General features: G+C 33.5%; 1 protein-coding gene across 1 annotated transcript; it reads right to left on the bottom strand.

The window, feature by feature from the left end:
* Positions 1-3,519: 3,519 nt before the first annotated feature.
* Positions 3,520-4,044, bottom strand: LOC140435684 (ATP-dependent DNA helicase PIF6-like). Its single transcript, XM_072524405.1, has one exon. It carries the CDS (start codon positions 4,042-4,044, stop codon positions 3,520-3,522), a length of 525 nt encoding a protein of 174 aa, XP_072380506.1.
* Between the last annotated feature and the right edge of the window lie 13,263 nt (positions 4,045-17,307).

The following is a 17,307-nucleotide window of genomic DNA, read 5'->3' as shown; positions in this document are numbered from 1 at the left end:
TCCGTACCTTTCACATGCATTGTGTACATGTTGTATTATGTACTGTAGACAACTCAGACATAGCTTCCGAATTAATCGATTCCATGACCTTGCCGATAATAGGAACCAGGCTGATTGGACGATAATCATTGCAATCAAGTTTATTTCCTTTCTTGAATATAGGAGTGACCGAAGCCGATTTCCAAGACGAGGGGAGAGAACCTTGATTAAAAGAAGCATTCATTATAAGAGATATAGGGATGGCTACAGATTCTGCACATTGTTTGAGGAAAAAGGAGGTGAGTCAGTCTAATCCAGGTGATGAAATATTGCGTAGTTTCCATAAATGATTTTTAATTGCATTTGGTGTGAAGGATATATTGTCAAGAGTTTTAGACAAACGTGGGCACATTATTTGAGGAATGGTATCGTTAGGTTCATCTAAAAAAAGAATAACGATAAACATTCCGAAGATTCGTTATTCGAAGAAAATAAATACCCTTCAGCTTGAAATAATGGTATGGAGACTTTAGAAGATAAAGATGTGCGAATGTACCGATAAACTTTTCTACTATTACCACTTGCAAAGATAGATTTTTCAAATTATGTTCCTAACTTTAGCAAAGATTGTTTGACTCGGTTAGAAAAATTACGGTGCGCAAGAAAATCATCAAGCGAACCAGTAAGTTTATATCTTCTCCAAAGCTTTCGCTTATGTCAAAATAAATGGGTAGCTGAGAGGTTAATCCAAGGTTTTATTCGATTTCTGTATAGCTTCCGTTCGGTTGTATGATTAGAAATTGTTGTAATAGCAGTATGAAGACAAGAGTCGCATATTGACGATGGATCAGAGTGATTAAGAAAAATAGATTGCCAGTTTAACTGGGATAAAACTGAATTTAAATTAAAGAAATCAGTAGTGGCATACGTTACGAAATTATTTTTGCAAGGCGGTGTTAAACTAAATTGAATGTGAGCAGTAATAAGCGAGTGGTCAGAAAGACCCACAGGAGAGGACACTTCAAGTGTAGAAATTAATGGATCGTCATTTGTGAGAAAAAAGTCTAAAATTGAAGTATTATTGTTGGCTCCTAAACCTTGTAGCAAAGAATATAGACTAAGCGTCTATATTCTTTGCTTGTAGGTTCAGTTATCAGTTGTAATAAATTTGAGTTCTTGATAAAGTTTTTAAACAAATTCTGGGAATTGATAGTTACAGTTTTGGAAATAATGGACCAGCTAATCTCTGGAAAATTAAAATCTCCAACAACAATGAGATTTTTAAGGGATGATAATTCCTCAAGTTTGTCAATAAGAATATTGTCCTGAGTAAATACTGTATCCGGAGATCGGTATATGCAAACTATATTAAATATGAAAGAGTTATTAGTAATAAGTAAGTGGATAATTTGTATACCAAGTACTTCTATTATTTTATTACTGATGGAAAAAGTATTGGTAATTTCATTTGCTAAATAGATGCACACTCCTCCCGCTCGACGAGTACCTTTATCTCTACGAAATATAGTAAAATTATCAATGTTTACAATAGCATTGAGATAGAAGAATTAAGCTACGTTCCTGTTACGAGAATAATGTGAGGTTTTAAAAGTTCAACAGTACTTATAAATTCATTAAATTTGCACATAAGACAGTTTAGATTCGTATACATAAGAAGCCAATCCATAAATTTTGGTGCAGAAGAATTATGAACGAAATTTCATTATCTTTGGACAGCCATTCACATATTTAATCGTAAGGTCGTTTTCTCCATTATTTTTACGAATTTCAAGCTCAGTACGAAGTTCCTTTAAACGAAGTTGCTGCATAGGTGTCCTGTCACCAATAACAGAATAAGTTTCAGTAGATTTGTTTTTCAAAAGTTTATTTTTATTAAGAAGAATTTTTCGAGTGGGGTGTTCAGAACTTATTATCACTTTTATCATGCGGGGATAACGTTTATTTTCAAATATATTTTTAAGTCCATATTTCGTTCGTTATTTATCTTTGTATATATCTATATATTACATAAGTTTCACTATTTCAAAAAAATTTTTGAATAAAATCCTTTATAAAAAGGTTTATAAAAAACCCAGTTGGGCTATGATAAATTGACAAAACGTTTTCGGAATAAGTATTCCATCATCAGTGTCCTAAAAAAAGTATTTAACCACTTAATTAAAAAGAACATGAAATAATTTAAGTTTTGACTAAGGTTAATGTAAAATGTGGTTAATACTTACTAGTTAATACATGGATGTAGCCACTAAATATGTGGGTAAAAACCCTTTAAAAATTATGAAATGAAATTTAGTTTACATTATGTCTAATTTACAATTAAGATGGTAAAGTTACCGTTGGATTGGTAACCCATAACTTAATTGTAAATTAGACATAATGTAAACTAAATTTCATTTAATAATTTTTAAAGGGTTTTTACCCACATATTTAGTGACTACATCCATGTATTAACTAGTAAGTATTAACCACATTTTACATTAACCTTAGTCAAAACTTAAATTATTTCATGTTCTTTTTAATTAAGTGGTTAAATACTTTTTTTAGGACACTGATGATGGAATACTTATTCCGAAAACGTTTTGTCAATTTAACATAGCCCAACTGGGTTTTTTATATACCTTTTTATAAAGGATTTTATTCAAAAAATTTTTTAATATATGGTATACAGCCAAATACAGGAACTTAGTTTCCTTGTGGATTTCACTATTTCATTCTCTTTTCTGTTATTTTAGTTCGAGCTAATTGTTCTATAAGTGCTTCAGGCAGCGCTTTGTCTCACTTTTGTCTCGAACTTTACGTTAATATCTTCATAATATTCCGCGATAATAATCATATAATTATAATGGGGATATAACAAGCATTTGCTTTTCCCGCACAATTTTGACGATAAAATCTAATAACTATAAAGATAACGCTGCTCCTTGAGCCACCAACATAACGAAATTATCTAGAAATAGCTAACATTTGTATGGAAATTCGTACTAGTTTGTGAGAAGTTTAATCAAAATGCACGTGGATAATTTGAACCATTATTTTCATAAACTAGACTAAAACAATTATTCAGTTATATTGTTCTTATAATTATTGCTTTTAGTATAATGGCATTATTAGACCAAATTCAGCGTTCTTGTATGCTTTGTTTGTCTATTCTAACATTCTAATTGCATTAAATGTAATTCTAAATGAACTCATTAAGTTAGTACAAGGATATGTAACAGAATCGAATAAAAAAAATGAAAGTGTTCACAAATAAAGAAGACATCAGCAGTATATGCACCCTCTACCATATTGTTTAAAGTTGTATTGGAAAAGCTAAACAAATAGTAACCCAAATTGTCATAAATATTATGGATATAAGTAAATATTTTAAAACTAGCTGACCCGGCGAACTTTGTTCCGCCTTAATGGCAATAAATAAGCAGATTGTGGTTTTTTTTATTGGAAAAAATACAAAAAAAAATTAAATAACTACATTAATCATTCATGATTATTTCTGTATTTTAGTACATAGGTTGCTCTTCACTTAAGTACCTTGTGATACACGACATTTTTTGTTTTATTATCAGGCGCAAAAACAAACAACGCAGATGGTCTTCCGACCCGTGAACATGCCACGTATAATTGACCATGGGAAAAACATGAATGTTCTAGATTTAAACCACAAACTTTTAAGGATTGGCCTTGTGATTTGTTGATGGTCATGGCAAATGCAAGACGTATCGGAAATTGAAGTCTTTTAAATTCAAACAGCATATCGGTTGGGATCATCGGGATCCTCGGAATGAGAACTTCCTCACCTTTGAAATTTCCTATCATTATCGTAGCGTAAATTACATTGTTCATCAATTTACTAACCACCAAACGCGTACCGTTGCACAGTTTTGGTTGGTTTATGTTTCGAAGCATGATTACTACGTAGCCAACCTTTAGGCGTAAATTGTGCGGTGGTAAGCCAGGCACGTCCAAAGAGTTTAAAAATTCAATTGGATAGTTGGTGGCTTCATCTTCATTTGTGACGCAGTCAATAGATTTGAATGAATGCATTGTTCCAATGATCTTATTTTGAATTATGTAGTTCAGGTCATCTACATCTTTATTCTTAGCCGCTAAAATTGCTCGCTCACTCAACCATTCATTATTTTTGTAGTTAGAAATAATATTTGGAAATACATTGTTGATAAGTTCGTCTTTTGATGAGACAAAATTACAGAAATTATTTGGAAATGATATTAATCCGCTCGATTCATCGACAGGTACTTGACCATTACCGATAGTCAGCAATTGCTCCGAGAAATAGCTCCGCGAAATAGATTTGACGATTTGAGGCAAGCGTTTATTTCATCGGCAGCCGTAGATCTTGGAATTACTGGCAGTATTTGGCGGAAATCGCCAGACAGTAAAATCATTGCTCCTCCAAAACATCTCGAGTCATTGCGTAAATCTTTTAATGTTCGGTTAAGTGCTTCTAATGCACGTTTATGCGCCATTGTGCATTCGTCCCAGATGATGATTTTCGATGCCGCTAAAACTTTGGCCATTGCTGAGTGTTTTGCAATATTACTGCTAATTTAAATGCTGAATGAGCCGTACGGCATCCTTCTAACAATGTGGCTCCTATTCCAGAAGAAGCAACTGCAACCGCTATGTTGGATCTCGCCCGAACAGTTGCTAAAACTAATGACATAAGGAATGTCTTGCCAGTTCCACCAGGGGCATCTAGGAAATATAAACCACCATTTTCATCAGCGATTGCCTTCATTAAAGTATCATAAACTTCCTTTTGTTGGTAATTCAACAGGGGTATATTCCTTTGAACTACTAAATCTAATTCCTGGTGATCATATTCACGTTCCCGTTCCAATTCTCGATTAAATGTGTCATTCATTTCACGATTTGGCGCTGGCATTCCTAACCTGATTAATAAATTACCGCACATGAGGTAACACATATCTTCGATCAAGAGTAAAGCACGATTATGTATCTCCTCATTTACCTCAATATCGTGATTTCTGGAACTGACACGACTTTGATGTAAAATATCTTCTGACATACTCTCCTTGTATTTGTGCCAATTGGAAACAACTATTGTATTTTCGAGTATTTGCAAGAAAGTGGCGTGATTCTTGTGTTTCGCCACAAAGCAATGAATACAATGGCTCATGTGGCGGAATCAACACTGGCAATTTCACTTTACCATTAAGGCAGCATAATCCAGGCGTTTCTCCGGAAAACTTTAATGCACCACAATACTCGCAAACAACGTCCATTTGCCCAATGCAAACGCTAGGATGCAAGCTGTAATCATTGCTGCAATCGTATCGAAACGCTGCTCGATTCAAATCAGCTAAATATCTTGTTCTGCGTCGCAAATTATCTATAAAGTTGTTCGCTCGACGATTCTGCATTGCCAACCGAGATGTTTCACGGGCTGCTTCACTTTGCTCTCGTGATTGAGAAGCACGAAGTCGAGCCATACTATCGCGGTGCTGTTCACGTGCAATTTCTTGTTCTTCTTCAGTCCTTTCATTTGCAGTATTTTGTATTCTTCTTGCATTACGGCTTTGTCGGGAAAGATTCGATCGGCTTGGTTGGCATTAATATTTAAACTTCACTTCACTTCAATTACGGCTTTGTCGGGAAAGATTCGATCGTCTTGGTCGCGGCATTATTAATTAAACTTCACTTCACTTCAATCCACTTGTTAATTATTTATTTAATAGAAATAGTTTTAATATTGATGTCTTACAAATATCAAATTGTCATCCATACGTCATTACATAGCTGTCATTTTACGTCAATTACATAGCTGTCATTTGCGTTTTGTTATTCCAAGTCTGATTCTTTTTTGTTATACCACGTTTTATAGTGACTGACGTTTCATGTCAAGTCACACGGGAACGCTGTCAAACGGGATAAAAAGTATCCTATGTCCGTCTCCTGGCTCTAAGCTACCTCCCTACCAATTTTCAGCCAAATCTGTTCTGCCGTTCTTGAGTTATTCTATGAGTAAGTGGTGTAACTAACACGACTTTCTTTTATATATATATATATATATATATATATATATATATATATCTATATATATATATATATATATATATCTATATATATATATATATATATATATATATATATATATATATATATATATATATAGATAATAGCGTATCATACAAAAAAATTAGTAGAACTCTAACTTCGAAATAATAAACATCGAATCTAATAAACATCGAAAAAACAATCAAAATCTAAAACATTTTTCTTCTTTTTCTTCTTTTTCTTCTTCCTCTTTATTAGAAATTCTGCTTGCTTATTTGCGGAATAATACCTCTATGGAAGATTGTCACTGTATCTTTTGCTCGGTCGTCCGATACTTCTTCTGTCGATTGGGAAGGATAGAAAACAAATTCCAACACTCCTCGGTGAAAGCGGAATCGTTTACTCCGTGGAAGAAAACGCAAAGGTGATAAGGAAGACGTTCGAGAGAGAGTGTATATTAAATTATCACCGACGTGAGGATATTGACTTTATTGAAGTCAAAGAATTAGAAGCAAAAATGTCTAAAGACCAAGAGGGCATAATCATAACATCTCCAAGAAAAATAAATGAGTTAATTAGGAGAAGCTCACCAAAAAAGCACCTATACCAGTTAAAATAACAAATAGGGCTCTAAAGTACTTTTTAATCAAAGCCATAGTTTATTTAACAAATTTTCCAAATTCAATATTGAGATACAGGTTCTTCCCAAATTGATGAAAAGAAGCCAATGTGATAATGATTCAGAAACCAGAGAAGAATAGCATTTTCCCGTAAAATTACAGGCCGATTAGCTTACTTCTAGCTGTCTGCAAAATAATAGAAAGAGTCATACAAACCAGACTAAAACAGAGACAGATCATCTTGGGATAATTCCTTAAGCACAATTTGGCTTCAGAGCTCATCATTGAGCAGAACATCAAGTACTCCAATTACCTGAATACATTGCAACTGGATTTAATAATAAACAATATACAGGTGCTGCCTTCCTGGATGTAAGCAAAGCCTTGTGCAGAATATGACATCAATAGCTAGTATATAAAATGAGAGAATATGGATACAGCGGGATCATGGCAGACTAGTAGTCCGACCCAAATAAGACAAGGGTACACAGGACTTCTATGTAACAAGCATTTTGCCGATTTGTAGCCTCTATAAAGCATCAGCGTGATATCATGGGGTAGAGGATCTGGAAAATTGGGTGAAGTGGTTCCTGATCTATTCAGAACAATCCCGCTCACCCCAATGAATTGTAACACCTATATGTCATTTTTCAAGGAGTGTGAACGTCCCACTGACTGGGTTCAATTCTATTGCTTGGTTGTGGTCTCTAATTATTTATAAATAGTGAAAGAATCTTTAAACATTGGCCAACGACATAAGCATGCAAAAGACAACGGATAACTACTACAATAAAGACTCTTAGAGTATCCCTAATATAATTAACATGGCTATGACCAATCGTAGAACAAAAGATGTTACTATTACAATAACAAGGCGATAGGACCTTCTCGGTCGATCTTCTTATTTCAGTACGTTGTACGATTATCGAACGTTGGCGATCATATTGGCAATAATAATTTTGTTACGGCAACTTGAAATAGATTAGAGGATGTCTCTTGATACCAATCTCGGATATTTCGGAGCCAAGAGGTTCTTCTTTGGGCTGGGCCCCTTCTTCAGGCAATCTTGCTCGCTATTATGAGGTGTAGAAGCTTATATCTCTCTGAATGGCTCATTACAGAACCAAAATATTGTATCTTTTAAATTTTTATTGTTTTTGTTATCTCTGTGCTTTTTTTCATTCAGTGCAAAACTAATTTAATTCCTTATTCAATATTAACCTAACTTATCCGCAATATTCGTCGGTAGATCCACATCTCAAAGGCCTCCAATTACTTCATTAGTGTTTCTGTAAGAGTTCAGTTCTCCATCCCATATAACAATGTGGAGAATATGTAGCAGCATATTAATCTGATTTTAGGGTTTATCTCTATTAATGAGAATTTTCTTTAGTTTATAGAAGGCGTCTCTGACTTTTTCACTGATCGATAAAAGACGAAATTCCGAATAAAAAACATCACCATCTGCAAAGAGAATGTTAAAACATTATATGAGCCAAACAAGATTCATAACGGAAATAAGGTGATGGATACAGTATCACGAGACAAAGTGGGAAGAAATGTAATCAAATGGACTAATTCTGGGAAATGTAAAATAGACGACAATTTTAATATAATGCTATTTTTTGGCGTCCTTATAAATTCATTGGGTTCTTCGGATTTCCAAGTATAATCATTTCTCCCTTAGTAACTGACTACACCCGTAAGATTGAAATTCGAATCATTGTTTACTGTTTCCTTTTCTATAATTTCCTCTTACTGGAATGTTTGGTCATTGAAATATTCTACATCTCCTTTTGTCTTTTTGTTCATCATCAGATAGTTAATCGAACCTTTTTTTAAGCGTTTCCTTATATCGTCTTTATCGCCAAACTTTACCCATCCTTAGCAAGATACGATGATCTAAATCGAAAACAAACTTTTAGCATTGATTTACAAAATCACTAGATTCAATTTATTTTTTTGTCAAACGTTCCAAAAAAAAAAAATACCCTAATAAACAAAATAAATAAAAACTTACCATGACTCAAATATAAACACAGCTTTAGTTCCATCCCTCTATTGGGCGCTTGTGCGTTTCTTGACCAAAAGTGTAAGATTGCTCACTGGCCGGGACAGCTAATCTTGTTCTTTTTCTTTCTCTAGAAAAACTGTGTGCAATTTCCTTTTACTCTCTTCCATTTCCTGTGCTGTTTTGACTTCACCACATCTTGGTACAATTTTTTGCTATTATTTTGTTGTAATTCTTTTCTGTAGTGTAGTTCTGTTTGACTCTACTTTCTATGGCTATTTCTTCTGTTATTATACCTGGAGTGTTCCAATTTGGCTATGTATCCTTCATAGAAAAGTTTTATAAAGTTAATGATTTTTTATTGGTATGATAAAACTCACGTTTATATCTTTATTCCATTCACTTGCTTATTCCAAGATAATTCTAAGGTTTCAAATGTTGTCGATGGTGGAGCGGCATCAAGCTTTCCAATATAATTTTGGTCAACGTTTTGGATGTGGTTTAATAGGGTTATTGTCGGTAATTATTGTATCTATTTAGGTCCCCTTTTTGGATATTTTCATTATCAATCCTTCATTCAACGCATTTGACAATTCTTCGTCATTCCATATCGTCTTCAAAAATTTATAAAATATATCTATTGATTGTTCAGTATCTATGTTTGTTAGATCAATGGGTCAATCAATCGATTCCTGCGGCTTTACCAGTTTTTAGAAGTTTAAGAGTAACTCCAATTTTTTCCGTTGGAATTTTTCCAATATTCACTTCTCACTTTGGTAGTTCTACTTCGCCTACTTTTGTTATTTCATGTTATGCATATATTTCTTCGAGGTATTCCTTACATCTTTGTATTTTTCTTATTTTTTATTCAGTTACCTTATTTATCCTTTACTTCTCGTTCTCGTACATTTCTTTGTGATTTTTCTGTTAGGGTTCGTATGATTGTATTGCATTTTTAAGTCGTTTTCTTGCGTTGCTGTTCTGATATTTTTTGTATTTCATTTATATAGTTTCTTTTATCTTTCCTGGCTTGTTTTTTTTTACTTCTGTGTTTTTGCCTACATTTTCTTTACAGCGCCCTCTCTTCTTCTGATCCTTACTTTTGTAAGATTTCTTCTCTGATTCCTCCATTCTTCTATGAGTTGAAGAGTATCTTTAGCTATCTATTTTTTATTTTTTTTTCTATTCAATTATTTCTTTTGATGCATTTATCATTACTTTAAAAGTGCTTTTGTGATAATTGACTTACTCACAAATATGTTGTGATACAGTCCGATTTATTGCCTAATAAACCAAACATTTAAATTTTAAGTAGCAGTGCAGGATACCATGTTCGCGGCTTAAGGGTTAAAGCTGACACAAAACATTGGAGAAAAAGACAAGAAACGATACATGATAAAACTTTATAATAAAGCTCAGTAATAATTGTGAGAGGTATCTTTAGCATTCAAGCTAGCGAAATGAGATTTCTCAGAAGAGTGAAAGATATTAGAAGACTAGATAGATATAGAAATGGAGACATACCACCAGAACTGAATACCTACTCGATCAGTGAAATTAATCAAATTAAACAAGAATGAAGAACACTAATTCCACTTCGGGAATTGTTCTAATATAAGTGATATAGTAAAGTCGTTTTACCCTGTCGTATTTCGGATTAACGCCCGAAAAATAATTTATGACTCTAGTTAAGGCCACTCTGTTATGCTTTCCCTTTTCTACCTGCTTTGTGGTACCGAACCTCCTACTGGTCGGCTGTAGTATTTGAGGATAAATCAGCGCTACCAAAACAATTTTTTTATAAATCGTGAAAAAACGCAAATTGTCGAATTGTGTTGAAAGTGGAAAATTATTTTACTTTAGAAAAAATCAACATGGGACCAATTACTTCAGTTCTGGCAGTTCAAAAAGGACAAGTGCAGCTTGTGGAATTTCAGAACGAACCTTGCAAAGAGTTCGCAAAATGAGTGAGGAGGAATTAAGTAAAGAAAATAAAAGGATTCGTTTGCATCCGAAAACCCTCGACTTGCCACAGGGTATTAAAATCTCAATCAGAAATATCATTTATGACATGTACAAAGCAAAAGAATATGTTACAAGGAAGACACTTATTCAACAGAGAACTTTGTGATATGGGTTTGACCAGTTTATCAAAAGTATTAAAAGCTATGGGTTTTAGATACAAAAAAACCAATAATCGTAAAGTGTTGTGCCAGCTGTCCAATGTTGTTGGAAAAAGGTGGAAATTTATATGAAACTATTTAAAAAACAAGAATTCCGAATTTGCCAGACAATTTGTGTTTCTTGAGGAAACATGGATATTAGCGAAAGGAAATAATACCAAATCATCCTGGCAAGATGATTCTACCAAATGCTATTCGAGTACTAGTGCGAGTAATGGCAAAAGATATATTATATTCCATGCAGGAAATACGGAAGGTTTTATATCCAATGCTAGTCTTATATTTTCTTCGACAAAAAAAACTGATAATTACCACGGAAATATGGACGCCGATATTTTTGAACATTGGTTTGAGAAAAAATATAGAACACGAACATCTAGTTTTAAAAGCTGAATTATTAAATAAGTGTAAGGAACACATTACTGAGAAAAAATTTGTCGTTGACCAAATGGCACTAAAATATGGTCATGAGGTCCTAAGACTACCACCAGTACAATCCAATTGAATTGGTGTGAGGCATCACTAAAAACTACTATTATAAACATGCATGTAAGACCACCGACGAAGCCAGCGTTTTCCAACTCTGGCAAGATGCACTAAACCAAGTCAATGAGGAACAATGGCGGAAATGTATTGAGCATACTGAAAAAAACATTTAAGAGTCATATGAAATAGAACAAGTTATTGATGAAATAAGACCTTTAATTATTCGTAATGATGAAGATTCAGATGAATCGGATGGCGAGTCAGATAGTGATGATACCTGTCCATAGATTAAGACGTAGATAGAAAAATTAACACAAAAGGTTACCAACCACAAAAAAAAAACGAAATGCAAAAACCGCATGTAAGATAGAGCCGGACGCACGCCGCAGGACGCTCTTGAATGCAAGCACCAAAAAAATTAGATTAGCAAGTAAGGTAGATTAAGGACCTGACTGGACGAATGACTGGGTATTAGACGACGGATGAAAGGATTCGATGCTTGCTTGCTCTCGACTGCACTTGGTGCAGAAAAGGGAAAGCAAGTATCAGCACACACAATTACATGGCCGAACAATTGCTTTGACCGGTAGTGATAAAGCCAAATGGGCTAACCTACCACTTGTAAATGTAAATACACGGAAATCTCCCATTGCCTGACGGGGGATACCGTGAAATAATCGAGATCTGGCTCCAAAGACCAGGGGGCGGAGGAAAGCCGGGGCTGGTTGTACCGCAGGAGGACAACCTACCTCGGTGGGTTTGGGAAGGTGTGTGTGGGAAGTAGGAATAAGTCTTTGTTTTATATACATATATATTTTTATAGATATATTTATAAAATATATAAAAATAAAAATATAATACAAAATTTTGAACACCCAGTATTAACATTGGCAAATTTTTTTATGCTTACATAAAAATAGAGTTTAGTACACCCTGAAAAAGAATTTTTGTTTTTCAGCATAAATATTAACCACAATATTAATTTTTGAAGTTGCATGTATAATATGAAAAATTTTTCAAAAACTTTAAGTATCTCAAAAACTGCTATTTTTTCGAGAATGGTATCCCAATAAAAATCGATCCAGAATTTTACGTAGATTCTAAAAAAAAATAACAAAAAGCACAGTTTCTATTTAAAATAAGAAACTTAATGGCGACTTCCGGTACAACCGGAAGTGCTAGAAGAATGCAAATATTTAAAAAATGAAGAATGCTTTGCATAACCCATTATTCCAAGTTTCCAGAAACCAGTGACAACCAGAACTTTGAAAACTTTTAACCAACAATGTTGCGTGAATGACCCTGTATATTTTATAGTCAATGTTTATCAATTTACATTATGATATTCAATTATTATAAAACATAATACAAAGTTATTTTATTAAAAAAATCCCTAATGTCGTATTATCAAATTAAGAAAACCGTACATTTTTAATTTGAGAACCGCTGACTACCTGAGGCAAATCTGAACAGACACTTTTATTAGTTATGCGACAGGCTAAAACGATCCTACTTTAAAAATATTTGATTTTTCTTTGGATTTTGGTAAATTTTCCCTAATGATTTTCTATAGTTTTTAATGAAATCCTTATTCAATATAATTATGTTATTAGTTGCAACTTTTCCACTCGTGAAAAGAAATCGCGTACTCGCCTGACGGTTATTAACTTTTACATTGTTGAAAAACGTACCACATTGTGCAGTTGTTGCATAAATTACAATTATCCAAAACAAAAGTAACCGTAAATCGTAATACCCATTAAAGTTAACGATTTACGTCTTGTAAAACCATCAGACTTCCCAAAAATGGAAAGGCTTTTTGTGTCAATTTAAAAACCATAAATTTTGGTTTTGCTTCATTCAGGATCAAACATCAATTAATAATTAAAAGAGCTTCATCTGTGTAAATCACACGTCCGACATAAAGAGGCATTACTTCAATGTTATCTAAAGGATAAATTGGTAATTTATAGAAGAGATAAAAGTTATTTCACCTTATATACCCACTTTCGGCCCATATAACAAAGAGTTTCCTCACAGTAAATTAGACACCAAACGTGACTGGGGTAAAAAACTGAGTTTTCTTTCGGTTGTGATCAATAAGGATGATTCTGCACGCAAAGATTTATTAGTGTAAATTAACCAGAGAATGTTAACATTCATTCATGTTAAAGATAGAAGAAAAACGCATGTAACGCTATATTTAAATAAAGAGTATTTAATTTGATCGCTTTCTTGTTTACATGATATTATTTATATAATTAACGTTGCTAATTAATGCAGGACAACAAATTTAAACGTTTTTGAAATATGATTAATGATCACTAGTTATAAGTAGGTACTAGCAGTGGCGGTCGGTGAGGGAGCGCCTCCCTAGAAAAATGACGCACAAACAATTTTATTTCATATTTTCGTATTTACACTTTTCTAGGCTTCTGTCATAGAAGAGCTAAGTCGATAGTGTTTAGTTTGTTGAGTTGTAATGTACACTAGGTTTGTGTTCTATAACTCTTCTATAAAAATACTGGAATGTTTGCCCAATATATGTTGAATTGCAGTCTTTACAATTTATTTTGTAAACAACCTCCGACTGACGATCTTTAGTAATAATGTTTCTCATATTTGCTTTAATGTCTGCTAATTCCCTATTCTTATGAAGAAGGGAAAGAAGAGTCGAATGCTGTTTGTAGTCTATAAACAGAAATTGATTCGAGGAAAGTGATTTATTCTAAAAACTTTTCTCAAGTCGAGATTAAGCTTAAACCATAAACATACTGATGGATATATCAATTTTTAAAATACTTTAACAATTTGCTGATTCAGAAGTAATTGAAAGGGTTGGTCGTTTATTCCTCGAATAAATATCAGCAATTTTAAACTCGACCGGCTGTATTTGAGTATCCACCCTTATCACCACCTGGTTTTAAATTTCCAATTTATACAAAACATGCGCATCGTACGGCCCTTAGCCATAAAAAGAGATAAATGGATACATGAAAAACTATTCAATGATCAACAATATGGAAAATATATGCGAATAAAAGACATTTTAGAGCTGGAGTTCGAAGCACTCGGGTCGAAATGTCAATAACAAATCCTATCCCTTAAAGGAATCGACTTCTTCGCTACATCCATATCAGAAAAAGGGTTTTTCGATACGGAACTCCATTTATGATGAAAAATATGATAGAATCCATGAAGTTGATGCCGGTTTTAAACCCTGGATATCCAACTGAATTTAATTGACGTAGAAAAACATAATGTCCATTATATAACATGTCTCAAATTATTATTTTTTAAATTATTTTAATTGTAATCCATAAATACTCACTCTTCTATTGCTAATTATGTACAAAAACTATTTTTATAGAAATTTTAGTCAAAATTAAGCTCAACACGGAATGTCAGATTAGATGACTCTTGATATTAAGAAGACCACCAACAGAAATATTTAATAGAATTAGAAACCGCCCCTCAATGGAGAAAATGCACGAGAAAGTTGGGCAGAAAATGAAGAGGTATACATATTTTAAAATGAATGGAAAATTAAATTAAATTATCTTATAAATAATATTTTACGGAGAAAATTTTGCTTAAATTTAAAGTATTTCAATTTTTTTATATTTAGCCTTATTTTGATTATTTTCTTTAAGTACACTGTGTATAAATTTATTAATTTTAATTTGGTATAGTCAGCTTTTTGATGCAATTTTATATTTGAATTATTGTACGGGGTTAATTAAACCGTGGTTTTATTATCCTAACTTTGAAACATCCTGTGGAATAATTTCGTTTGCGAATTTTCGTAAAACCTTATTTTTCGTTTGCAACCATGTCTCCTTAGCATTGTGTTTTTTGTCTTATGTCAAAATATGCATTGGTTCATTTTTTAGAGCCAAATGAATTTGCCACCCACAATTTAGGACTTTTTTAATTATGATGATTTTGGAGTTATTTTGTAATACGACAAGGTGGCTTTGTTGACTGTTATCATTATGCAATGTTATCATTATGCACTTACATTTTGTTTACCTATGATTGATCATGATTCTTAGTTCAACATTATGCCAAAGCCATTGGTTCTGGTTGAAGATGGGCGAAATTATGAATATGTGGCTAGAGTACTACACACTCATCGCTCTACCATTCAAAGGGTAGTGGAACGTTTTATACGAACTGGCACAAACAAGCGTAAAGCGGAAAGTGGCAGGAAGCGCAAAACTACCGCTTTAGATGATTGTTTTATATGAGTCAACGCTTTGCGGGATCGTCATTTAACAGCGGTTCAAACAAGAAATCAGCTTCAAAAGGTTCGAGGCAATAAGTGTATTTACAGTTCATTAAAGATTACATGAATTGGGTTTGCAAAGTTGCAGACCAGCAACTGGGACCAAACTACTTCCACGGCACAGAGTGGTTAGACTATAATTTTCCAGGGAACATTTACATTGGAATTTAGGACAATGGTAATGTCCTTTGCACGGATGTGTCGAGATACTGTCTTTACTCATCAGATCGGAAAAGAGTATGACGTCGTACTAGAGAGAGATTCACGGAGTGCGCTTTCAGTTCCCGCGTTATCCATGGAGGGGGTTCGGTGATGGTATGGGTAGGAATATCCCGAGAGGCGCACACTGAATTGCTATTTCTTGAGGGTGCGTAGACTGCACACCGGTATATTGAGGAAATTTTGGCGAATCACGTAGTATCCTTTTCTTAATATTTCGGCGATGATTTTCTATTAATGAGCATAAAAAAATGAATTGGCCAGCGTATTCGTCAGATCTGAACCCAATAGAGCACCTTTGGAATATGCTTGGTAGAAATATTAGATGTCGTGAAGTCGCATCAGCCTCAATTAACGAACTTAGCTTGGATCTAGAAGAGGAATGGCAAAAAATCCAGCAAGATGATATTCGCAACCTCATAGACAGCATGAGCCGACGTGTACAGGCAGTTATAGGGGCTATGAGAGGCAATAAAAAGTATTAAGTTATTTTTAGTAGTTTTTTTTTGTTATTTACATACTTAGGTAAGTTACATTTAAGTTGTTTTTTGTTTTGTTATTGGTATCACTGTTCATTAAAACCAAGACCATGTCGTTGCTTTTAATCACTATCTAAGTATAGTGCTTCTGGGATGTCGATATGACATTCTTTCGATATCAGTCACCAAAGCCCCCATCGCCGTATTACAAATTGATACAAAAGATAATGGTAATAATAGAAACAGTCGTAAATTGTGGGTGGCAAAATCATCTCGCTCCTAAAAATAAACCAATTCATATTTTTACATGAAACAAATAACATTATACTTAGAAGACATGGTTGCAACCGAAAACCAAGGTTTTACGAAAATCCGTTTACGGAATTATTTCACAGCATGTTTCAAAATTAGGATAAAAAACCACATTTCGATTAACCCCGTAAAAATACAAAATTGTATTGTAGGACATCGAATGGTACGTAGTCTGATTTCCAAATTAAGATTTCTGCGCGTTAGGAGTGGAGTTAGGAGTCTTTGTGCGTATAAATGCTGATCTGGCAATCTCTATTCGCCTGTTTATTTCTGTAGTATGATCATTGGTTTCATTCAACAAAGTTCTCAAGTACCGATATTTTTCCAAATGTTCTATCACGTCATTATTAATTATCCGGAGAAGCTACACAAATTAGGTACCTGAGAACTTTTATATTCCCTAGATTTAATTTATTTGTCTTAATTTCCTTTTACTAGTGTCATGAGACTGAATAGGCCATTAATGTAAAGTCTTGACAGGACTATATGGGACAGGCGGCACAAGGTCTCTTGGCTTTAGATTATTTTATGATGATACTGTATTACTAAAGTAATAATAATAAAGATGTACACCAGTACATATTAAACATTATTACGTTATTTCTAATTTTCGTTGGAATATTTCTAATAATTTATAAACCATTGAAGTTTATATTAATAAAAAACTAAA

This window comes from Diabrotica undecimpunctata, chromosome 3 (genome assembly GCF_040954645.1).
Source record: "Diabrotica undecimpunctata isolate CICGRU chromosome 3, icDiaUnde3, whole genome shotgun sequence".
In the NCBI taxonomy this organism is placed as follows: domain Eukaryota; kingdom Metazoa; phylum Arthropoda; class Insecta; order Coleoptera; family Chrysomelidae; genus Diabrotica; species Diabrotica undecimpunctata.
This window is presented reverse-complemented; position numbering and strand designations above follow the sequence as displayed.